General features: G+C 67.6%; 4 protein-coding genes across 4 annotated transcripts; 1 reads left to right on the forward strand and 3 right to left on the reverse strand.

The window, feature by feature from the left end:
* Window positions 1–1205: 1205 nt before the first annotated feature.
* On the reverse strand, window positions 1206–1619 carry EMIHUDRAFT_315897 (hypothetical protein; the record flags this gene model as incomplete). Its single annotated transcript, XM_005773630.1, has 1 exon — window positions 1206–1619. One exon carries the CDS (start codon window positions 1617–1619, stop codon window positions 1206–1208), a length of 414 nt encoding a protein of 137 aa, XP_005773687.1.
* Window positions 1620–1760: 141 nt separating this feature from the next.
* EMIHUDRAFT_55156 (hypothetical protein) lies at window positions 1761–2459 on the reverse strand (the record flags this gene model as incomplete). The annotated part of the gene is made up of 1 exon (XM_005773631.1): window positions 1761–2459. A coding segment is annotated over one exon (699 nt), but the record flags the coding sequence as incomplete, so codon positions are not given.
* A 4861-nt stretch (window positions 2460–7320) lies between these two features.
* EMIHUDRAFT_241449 (hypothetical protein) lies at window positions 7321–8475 on the forward strand (the record flags this gene model as incomplete). The annotated part of the gene is made up of 4 exons (XM_005773632.1): window positions 7321–7341; window positions 7568–7630; window positions 7800–8079; window positions 8354–8475. The coding sequence occupies 4 exons, from the start codon at window positions 7321–7323 to the stop codon at window positions 8473–8475; spliced, it is 486 nt and encodes a 161-aa protein (XP_005773689.1).
* Window positions 8476–8770: 295 nt separating this feature from the next.
* Window positions 8771–9288, reverse strand: EMIHUDRAFT_241450 (hypothetical protein; the record flags this gene model as incomplete). The annotated part of the gene is made up of 2 exons (XM_005773633.1): window positions 8771–8905; window positions 9196–9288. Coding segments are annotated over 2 exons (228 nt in total), but the record flags the coding sequence as incomplete, so codon positions are not given.
* Between the last annotated feature and the right edge of the window lie 865 nt (window positions 9289–10153).

Below are 10153 nucleotides of genomic sequence, written 5' to 3' on the forward strand. Positions count from 1 at the left end.
CCCCCCCCCCCCCCATTCCCCCTTTCCTCTTTCGCCACCCCCCCCCAGCACCTCCTCCTCACGCATCTCGTCCTAGCATTTTTTCCCCTCCTCCTCCTCCTCGCCTCCCGCTCTCTCACACCCCCCCCCCCCCCCCTCGCTCAAAAAGGCGTGCGCCAGCAAGGCGTGCCGGCTTTGAGCCAGGCATGCATTCGGGCATGGACCCGGGCCAGTGCGAGCGGAACCCGCGCTGCACCCGCGGGTACAAGCACGGCGGGCTTGGCGGCCACTGCCGCCTCTGGCGGCGCGACACGAGCGACGGCCGAGCTCCTCTGCGCGGCGTGACGGCGGCCTGCAGGGCGGACGCCTTGTCCGAACCTTTCCCCGAACTTTGCTGTAGGCGTCGTGGAGCCGGTGATGGGGGCGGGCGAGGCGGGCTGGGCAGCGTCCGCCTTCCCGCGCGTGTCGGGCGCGCTCGAGTCGATCGGCATCTCGCTAGCGAGGCAAGCCGCCGAGCTGAGCGATGTCGCAGGAGCCGACCTCGCCTTTTTGGGTCATATGAGCCACGCGCAGCTCCGAGCATTGGGCGAGGAGTGCATGGCGCTGCCCGAGAGCGCCCGTGGCGACTTCGTCCGCGAGCTGGTGTGGCGGCGCTGCCAGGACAGAGGCGGCGCGTCGGCTGGCCAAGAGCCGAGCGCGTTTGGCGGGCCGCCTCCGCCGCCGCCTCCGCCGCCGCCACTCCAACCGGCGCCGCTTTCGCTTCCGCCGCCGCCTCTTCCTCCGCCGCCGCTTCGACATCCGCCGCCGCCATTCCAGATGGGCGCCGTTCAGATTGCCGTCCCGCTGGCGCTGCCATTTGCTGGCCAGCCCCAATATTGGAATGCCCAGATGCAGGCCCAGCTGGCCCAGCTGCAGTGCCACCAGTCTCTCGTTCAGTGGCAGCAGCAGCAGCGGGAGCAGCAGCAGCAGCAGCAGCAGCACGCAATAGCAGAGTAGGTTGCGCAGAAAACACCGCAGAGCTTTCTTCCACTGTCTTGGTTACCATCTTGTGTGTGTACAAACCAGGAAACCTCTCTCTCTGCATGCGCGAGCAATGGTCTATCTGTTGACTGCTCTCCCGGTCCCGCAGCCGCACCGCGCACGTCTGCAGCGTGCAAGTGTTATACACACAGCACACACACACCTCTCGCGCTGACCCATGCCCATCATGCACCGGTGCTCCAGAACTAAGCAGAGCCGCCGCGCCCCGCGCCCCGCCCACCCCGCCCGCCCCGTCCACGCCCACCCCGCCCCCCTCGCCCCCCTCGCCCACCGACCGCTGCCGTGGCGCCCACGGGCTGAGCCTGGGGCACGGTGCGCAAGGGCGGCTGGTGGACAAACGTCGCCTGCTCCGCCACCAGCCGCCCAGTTGCGGCGATGGGCAGCGCCGGCTGGCGGCAGGCCGGGCAGTTGCTGTCGCGCTCCAGCACGCGCGGCGCACATGTCTCGCAGTACAGCGCGTGGCCGCACGCGAAGCGGACCGAGCGCGGCGCGTCGTAGCAGAGGTCACACTGGCGCTCCTCGGCCCCAGCCGTCTCCTCCACCTCCCCCGCCGCTTCGACTAGCGCCTCCAGCCGCGGCAGCGCCTCTGCGAGCGGCATCCGCCTCTTCTTCCTCACGAGAGCCAGCCCAACCACCAGCCGCGCCAGCTCCTTGGCCTGCGCCGCCGACCAGCCCGCGTCGGCCGCCGCGATGCTCTCCGCCGTGTCGGGCTCCTCCAATGCGTCGTCGCACGCGTTGAGCAAGCCGAGAGCGCCGCGGCCGGTCAGGGCGACGAGCAGCGTGATGCCGAGCGCAAAGCCGTCGGTCAGCTGCGAAGCCTGACCGTCGTGCATGATGATCGAGTCCATGTAGCCAGGCTTGCCAAAGATACGCTGCGTCGACAGGTGCGAGACCTGTCCATTGCTGCCGGCCGTCGCCTCTGCCGCGCGCGCGAGGCCCACGTCGGCGAGGTAGCCGTTGCCGCGCTCGTCGAGCAAGATGTTGCCCGCCGAAACGTCGCGGTGCAGGATCATGGGCGAGAGCGTGTGCAGGTAGTGCAGCGCGCTGGCGGCGTCGCGCAGCACGCGGAGCCGTGCGGCGGAGGAGAGCGGCGGAGGCGGCGTCTCGAAGCCGAGCATGCGGAGCCGCTGCAGCGCGGCTGGAGTGCGGTAGAGGCGGTCCTCGAGGCTGCCGCCGCGGCAGAGGGGGTAGACGAGGCACGCTCTCGCCGGTGCCAAGCAAGCGCCGAGAAGAGGGAGCAGGGACGGGTGGCACGCCGCGCTGAGCGTGCGCACCTCGCTCTGCAGCTCGGCGAAGCCTTGGGCGCCGACACCAACCAGCGCCGTCTTGACAGCGAACCCGCAAGCGACGCGCGGAAGCGACGGCAGCGCGTCGCAGCGGTAGACGCGCCCAAAACCTCCCTCGCCCACCTTGCGCGCCTCGGCAAAGCCGTCGGTCGCCGCGATGAGCTCGTCGAGAGGGACGGGGGCGGGCGGCGCGGCGGCGGCGGCGAGGGCGGCGACACTTGCCGAAACCGACGCTGCCGCCACCGCCGCCTCCGCTGCCGCCGCCTCTTGAGCCTCCGCCGCCGCCACGGCCGCCACTGCCGCCTCTACAGCCGCCGCCTCCGCCGCTGCCTCCGCCGCCGCCACCTCCGCCGCCTCCGCCTCCGCCTCCGCCCTCATCCTCGCCTCCTCCCTCTCCCTTGCCGCCTCCTCCCTTGCCCTTGCCTCTGCCTCCTCCCTTGCCCACGACGCCGCCTCCGCCTCCTCCGCCGCCCGCGCCGCCGCAGCCTCTGCTACCACCCGATCCGCTTCCTCCGCCACTCGCGCCTCCTCCGCCGCTCGCGCCTCCTCCGCCGCCCGCGCCTCCTCCGCCTGCTCCGCCGCTCGCTCCGCCGCCCGCGCTGCCGCCGCCGCCGCCTTCTCCTCCTTCTGCCGCTGCCGCTTCAGCGCCCTGGCCTCGCGGACCTTTCGCTCCGCCAGCTCGTCGCGCAGCTGCCGCGCCGCCCGCAGCGCCTCCGAGCCGTCGGCGGCCTGGGTGTTCGCGTTGATCGCCGCCCTGAGCGCCTCGAGATCGGCGCCGCCTCGCTCGCACGCCTCAACCGCCTCGCGCAGCGCCGCCTCGGCAGCATCGCGCGCCTCCGCCGCCTCCGCAGCCGCTGCCGCCTCGCGTGCGGCCGCCGCGGCCTGCTCGGCTGATTCTGCGACCGCCGTAACCCCCTCCGCCTCTGCTGCGGTCGACGAGTGCTCCTCGAGGGCGCGCACGCACTCGGAGTGGCCTTGCTCCTTGGCGCACTGAAGCGCCGTCTTGCCGTCAACAGTGCGCGCCATGTCTGCGCCCGCCCGCAGCAAGCGCCGCACGACGGCGGGGTGGTTGAAGTAGGCGGCGGTCATCAGCGCGGTGCCGCCGTCGCTGTCCTGCAGGTTGATCTCCGCGCCGCGCTGCAGCAGCAAGTCGACCAACCGCTCGTGGCCTTTGTCGGCGGCGCCCATCAGAGCGGTGCCGCCGATGCTGTCCTGGAGGTTGATCTCCGCGCCGTGCCGCAGCAGCAGCTCAACCACCCGCTCGTGGCCGCTGCGGGCGGCGACCATCAGCAGCGTGAGGCCGCTCAAGCCGCTTCTCTCGTACGTCGCGTTGACCCGCCCGCCGCCCTCAAGCCACGCCAGCACCGCCTCCTCCTCGCCTCGCGCAGCTGCTGCCACGATCGCACCGGAGGCTCTCACGCCGCCGCTCGACGCCCGCGCCGCCGCCACCGCTGGAGATAGCCCCCGCTGGGTTCCCAAGGTGATGGCGAGATTCGCGATTCTCGATGCAGCCGAGGAAGCGCCGCCGGAGGAAGCGCCGCCTGCGCCTCTGCCGCCGGCTGCCGTCGCCGTGAGCCGTCCCGCCACCACCTCCTGGACGTGCTTCTTGAAGGCCTCGACGCACTCGGCGTGGCCCTGCTCCTTGGCCAGCTGCAGCGCCGTCATGCCGTTCTCAGCGCGCGCCGCTGTGTCTGCGCCCGCCCGCAGCAAGCGCCGCACGACGGCGGGGCGGTTGAGGAGGGCGGCGGTCATCAGCGCGGTGCCGCCGTCGCTGTCCTGCAGGTTGAGCTCCGCGCCGTGCCGTATCGCCAAATCGACCACGCGCTCGTAGCCTTGGCCGGCGGCGATAATCAGCGCGGTGCCGCCGTTGCTACTCTGCAGGTTGATCTCAGCGCCGCGCTGTACCAGCAAATCGACCACCCGCTCGTGGCCGCTGCGGGCGGCGTTCAATAGCGCGGTGCCGCCTTTGTTGTTCTGCTGGTTGACGTCAGCGCCGTGCCGCAGCAGCAAGTCGACCACCCGCTCGTGGCCGTTGCAAGCGGCGAGCACCAGCGCGGTGTTGCCGTCGCTCTTCTGGAGGTTCTCCGCGCCGTGCCGCAGCAGCAGCTCAACCACCCGCTCGTGGCCTTGGCTGGCAGCGTGCATCAGCGCGGTCCAGCCTTTGCTGCTCTGCAGGTTGACATTAGCACCGTGCTGCAGCAGCAGCTCGACCACCCGCTCGTGGCCGTGATGAGCGGCGCACATCAGCAGCGTGAGGCCGCTCAAGCCGCCTCTCTCGTACGTCGCGTCGGCCCGCCCGCCGCCCTCGAGCCACGCCAGCACCGCCTCCTCCTCGCCCCGTCGAACCGCTGCCACGACCGCATCGGGGGCTGCCACGACACCGCTCGACGCCCGCGCCGCCGCCACCGCTGGAGATAGCCCCCGCTGGGTTCCCAAGGTGATGGCGAGATTCGCGACTCTCGATGCAGCCGAGGAAGCGCCGCCGGAGGAAGCGCCGCCTGCGCCTCTGCCGCCGGCTGCCGTCGCCGCGGGCCGTCCCGCCAACACCTCCTGGACGTGCTTCTTGAAGGCCTCGACGCACTCGGCGTGGCCCTCCTCCTTGGCCAGCTGCAGCGCCGTCTCGCCGCTCGTGGTGCGCACCGCCGTGTCAGCGCCCGCCCGCAGCAAGCGCCGCACGACGGCGGGGCGGTTGTGGTGAGTGGCGTACATCAGCGCGGTGAGGCACTCGCTGTCCTGCAAGTTGACCTCAGCGCCGCGCCGTAGCAGCAACTCCACCACCCGCTCGTGGCCGTGGCCGGCGGCGGCCATCAGCGCAGTGCCGCCTCTGCTGTTCTGCAGGTTGATCTCCGCGCCGCGCCGCAGCAGCAGCTCAACCACCCGCTCGTGGCCTTGGCTGGCAGCGTGCATCAGCGCGGTCCAGCCTTTGCTGCTCTGCAGGTTGACATTAGCACCGTGCTGCAGCAGCAGCTCGACCACCCGCTCGTGGCCGTGCATGGTGGCGCCCACCAGCAGCGTGAGGCCGCTCAAGCCGCCTCTCTCGTACGTCGCGTTGACCCGCCCGCCGCCCTCAAGCCACGCCAGCACCGCCTCCTCCTCGCCTCGCTCAGCCGCTGCGATGACCTCAACGGGGGCTGCCAAGGCACCGCTCGACGCCCGCTCCGCCGCAGCCGGCGACAGATTACCCGGCCGCACCCGCACGCTCTCGCCGCCGCCCTCGAGCGCCACAGCGTACCGCCCGCCCTCGAAGCTCCGCGCCACGCCCCGCTGCCCGTTCAGCTCGGGGCGGGAAGAGAGGCCGCCGAGCACGACGCGCTGGCCGAGCAGCGGCGCTGACGCTCCCCTTCTCGCCATCAGCCTGGTCTTTCTTTTTTCGGTACCTTGCAAAGAGTCGAGTCCGAGCCTGACTGTTGTTCATCTTTCTACATACATACATGCAAAGAACCTTGTGTCGTCCTCGCCCTTGTCGTGTCAGTGAGCTTTGAGAGGTTTATTTTGTATATGTCAGAACTCCCACACATTAATTACAAACCGGGAGAACGCGGGGATGGATGCAAGCAAGAGATGCTAGGATTGCGGATTGGCAGGGTCCGCAATGTGGTCGAGGGTCTTCAGGAATGCTTCACATATCTGAGCTCCTCCTTGCTGGGTCAAGGCGCCGAAACTGTCCTTCTCGAATACTGAAGCCTTGAACTCGATTGCTGCAGCTTCCCGGAAGACAGCTTCTGACATGGTCCCGCCAAAGGTGGCGTTGAAGAAAGCCCACGAGGCGTTCTCCCAAACCGACTCGGTCACTGGCACCTTTCGCCCCTGTCCATGATAGAGCTGGACCGTCTCCCAAAGGTCTATCGCGGAGAGACCAAAGTAGAGTGGTGGCGGCGGCGGGAATGGCGTGGTAGAGGCTGCTGCCTCTCCACAAGTGAGGCGGCAACCTGGCGGCGGAGATAGCATCGTAGAGGTTGCCGCCTCCCCACAGGTGATGTTGCCGAGGGCTTCCCTGAGGAGGGCTATCGCCTCCTCCGGCAGTATGCCCTTGGCGATCGCATCAGCAGCCGCAGCCGCAGCCTTCCCAAAAGGAGGCGGACAGCTATGGAGGTCACCGAATGGAGGGCGAATGGCACGATACGAAAAGGCAGGGCGAGGCGGATGGAGAAAGAAGTGCCGAGAAGGCCATGGTGGAGGGGAGGGACGGGAGGACGAAAGAAGGGCGAGGAGGACGAGCGGCCCGCACAGACCGCGAGCAGGCGCTCGTACCTCAGCTCCATCCCCTTGGGCACCTCCCTGCGCCAGCGCCGCACTCCGCATGCCCACGGGGGGAGGGTCCGCGTCGGACCTCCGCGGGCTCGAGCTTCATCTCCTGGTCCCAGATTGTCCTTCTGGGCGCAGCGCCCCGACCAGACGGCGGTGACCATCGTGCGGTCGCACACCATGCCCGGCACGCCGTCCAAGTGGCCCTTCTCCCCCATCGGCGATGACTCGCCGCCTGACTCGCCACGCCCGCGGGCTCGGCAGCCGCGGTGTCCGACGCCCCCCCCCCCCCTCTAGGGCCGCGCCTCCTAACACGCGTGCGGGTGTTCTCACGCATAGGCGCTGCGTCAGTGTTGACCACGGCGACGAAGACATGGAGGCGGCCAACGGCGACCTCGGCCTCGATTGACCGTTCTCACACCGTTGTGCCAGCAGATGTGATAGCACGGCCGGTGCCAGCAGAGATTGAGCTGTGCTGCTGACATTGACACCGTTGCTGCCAGGTGACGTGATAGCGCTCCGCAACGCACACGAAGCACGCGAGCTCGCGCAGCGTGCCATCTCGTCGCGCAACGCGCGGCTGCCCCTGAGCCGACTGCAGGGCGCGCCGCTCCTCCTCACCGCTCCGGGACCCTAGAAGCTGAACACGTATTCATGCATCCCAACCGGCACTCGAGAGACACGCACTCCGCTGTATTCCGCCGTCTTCCGCTGTATTCACTGTATTCTTCTCCGCTGTATTCACGCGGTGCTCTGAATACGCTGCACAATGCCGCCTTCCCGCCCTGAGGTTGGCGTCTTCAGCACGTGTGTGTCTCGCGCCTTGCGGGGGGGGAGCGGAAAGGAGGAACCTCTTCCCAATGGCACCACTCTTGGAGCGCCGCCACCACCACCCAGAGCGCTGCAAGCAGCGCCGGGCGATGACGGCTTACCGCCCCCCCAGCCCCCCCTCGTAGGAGCCGGACCTCCCCATGTCTCCCCATATCTCCCCATATCTCCCCATGTCTCGCACGTAGGAGCCGGACCTCCGACTCGACGCGGCGCACGGCCTCGCGTCGTCGGCGGAGCAACGGCGGGCGGTGCGCGCTGTCCGAAAGCCTCCTCCTCTTGCACGCATCATGTCCCGCCTTCTTCTCCACGCTCTTGTGGCCTGCGCCTCCGCCGTGCTCCCCATCGATGCCGCGCGCGCCCGGCCGCGCCGTGCTGCTCCTAGGTGTGCTCATGTGCGGTCCCGCTGCCCACGAGCAGGTGCGGGCGGAGCTGCAGGGGCTCACGGGGATGGCGCCGCTCAAGGCATTCACGCAGCTGGAGGCCAAGGTGGAGTACGTGGCACGCGGCGGCGACCCACGCCTGCTCCGTGATGGCGGCGGACATGGCCATTCGTACGAGCGGTCGGCGATCGAGCGCTGGCTCGCGACCAAGTCGACGAGCCCGATGACGGGCGAGGCGCTCGTGCACAGCTTCCTCGCCCCCAACCACACGCTGCGCCGGATGATCCGGGAGTGGCAGCAGGCGCGGGCTTGCAAAAGTGCTCTCTACGGCTTATGAGTAGAGTGAGTACTGTCGTGTGTCTCGGCTCTCGCGACTTCTGTGTAAGGACCACATAAAAGATTGATTCTCGCCCCTGTAACTATTGATATTGATTATTGACAGCATCCCCTCTAACGATTGACAATATATATTGATGTATTGATCACTCTCAAGCTGTTTGTTGGACTGTTTTTTTCGCGGGTTTTTTGTCCGACCGCACGACAGTTGCGAGCATGACAGGCCTCAATCTCCTTCAAGCACTGTGGCGTCAGGCCAGGCTGCGGCGGCTGGGCCGGCGAGGCGTCGGCTGCCGGCTGGTTGCGCCCGGGAGATGGTTAGCAGCGAACATGGCGCTCGCCGAAGGGCAAAAATCAGGAGAAAAAAGTATAAGTAATAGTGTCCTCAAACGTCCAGCAGATGAGCAGTCCGTCGAACGTACAACGAACGGCCGGGACTACGGGAGCAGCCCTAGCCCCTCTAACTATTGCAATATATATTAATCTGATCGCATCTCTAACTATTGGAGCAATATATTCAATATTTTATGTGGTCCTTACTTCTGTGTATAAATCAGTGTGAACACATATAGTATCGAGATGCGCACATGGCCACATGCGCAACACACATAAAGCCGTACGGCGTTGATACGGCTTTGCACACGGTAGGTATGGCTACCCGGTTTTACAACTTTAGATAGCAGTTGGGTCGAAGAGGGCGGCGTCCTTACCAAAGCAGCCAGAAAAGTCGACCCCCTGTACAGCCGCCTCTCGGAAGTCGACGCCGGCGATGTGCGCCTCCTTGAAGGAGGCGCCGGTCAGGTCCGCCTTCGTGATGCACGGTGGTGCAGTGAACCGGCGATATTCAACGGTTGAGAAGCAACGCGTGAATAGCCGGCCTCGACATCCCGCGCACGTCCACCTCTAATTTGTGTGGTTCTCTCGCAGAGTCGTGTGATCTGAATTGTGCGTGCGTGCGTGCGTGCGTGCGTGCGTGCGTGCGTGCGTGCGTGCGTGCGTGCGTGCGTGCGTGCGTGCGTGCGTGCGTGCGTGCGTGCGCGCGTGCGTTTGCTCTTGCGCGTGTATGCATGTGCCTTGATGAAGCTCGCGCCCTCAACCTTGGCCGACGTGAAGTCCGCCCCCCGCAGATCCGCGCGCGTAAAGTCGGCGTTGCGCACGTCGGCGCGCAGGAGCTGGGCCCCCTTGAAGGCCTGGGTGGGGACGAGTCGAGGAGGGCTCAGTAGCGGGGGGGCGCCCCTGGCGTCTAGCGGGCCGCTCTTGTCTCCGCGTCGCGGAAGCTCGAGTCGACGAGGGAGGCGCCGACCAAGTTGGCGCCGGCGAAGCTCGCCAGCTGTGGAGGGGGAGAGAGGGGGAGATAGGGGGAGATGTGGCGAGATGTGCGCCGGCGAAGCTCGCCAGCTGTGGAGGGGGAGATATGGGGAGATATGGGGAGATGTGGCGAGATGTGCGCCGGCGAAGCTCGCCAGCTGTGGAGGGGGAGAGATGGGGAGATATGGGGAGATGTGGCGAGATGTGCGCCGGCGAAGCTCGCCAGCTGTGGAGGGGGAGATAGGGGGAGATATGGGGAGATGTGGCGAGATGTGCGCCGGCGAAGCTCGCCAGCTGTGGAGGGGGAGAGATGGGGAGATATGGGGAGATGTGGCGAGATGTGCGCCGGCGAAGCTCGCCAGCTGTGGAGGGGGAGAGATGGGGAGATATGGGGAGATGTGGCGAGATGTGCGCCGGCGAAGCTCGCCAGCTGTGGAGGGGGAGAGATGGGGAGATAGGGGGAGATGTGGCGAGATGTGCGCCGGCGAAGCTCGCCAGCTGTGGAGGGGGAGATATGGGGAGATATGGGGAGATGTGGCGAGATGTGCGCCGGCGAAGCTCGCCAGCTGTGGAGGGGGAGAGATGGGGAGATAGGGGGAGATGTGGCGAGATGTGCGCCGGCGAAGCTCGCCAGCTGTGGAGGGGGAGATATGGGGAGATATGGGGAGATGTGGCGAGATGTGCGCCGGCGAAGCTCGCCAGCTGTGAGGGGGAGAGAGGGGGAGATATGGGGAGATGTGCGAGATG

Source organism: Emiliania huxleyi (genome assembly GCF_000372725.1).
Source record: "Emiliania huxleyi CCMP1516 unplaced genomic scaffold EMIHUscaffold_332, whole genome shotgun sequence".
Classification (NCBI taxonomy): Eukaryota; Haptophyta; order Isochrysidales; family Noelaerhabdaceae; genus Emiliania; species Emiliania huxleyi.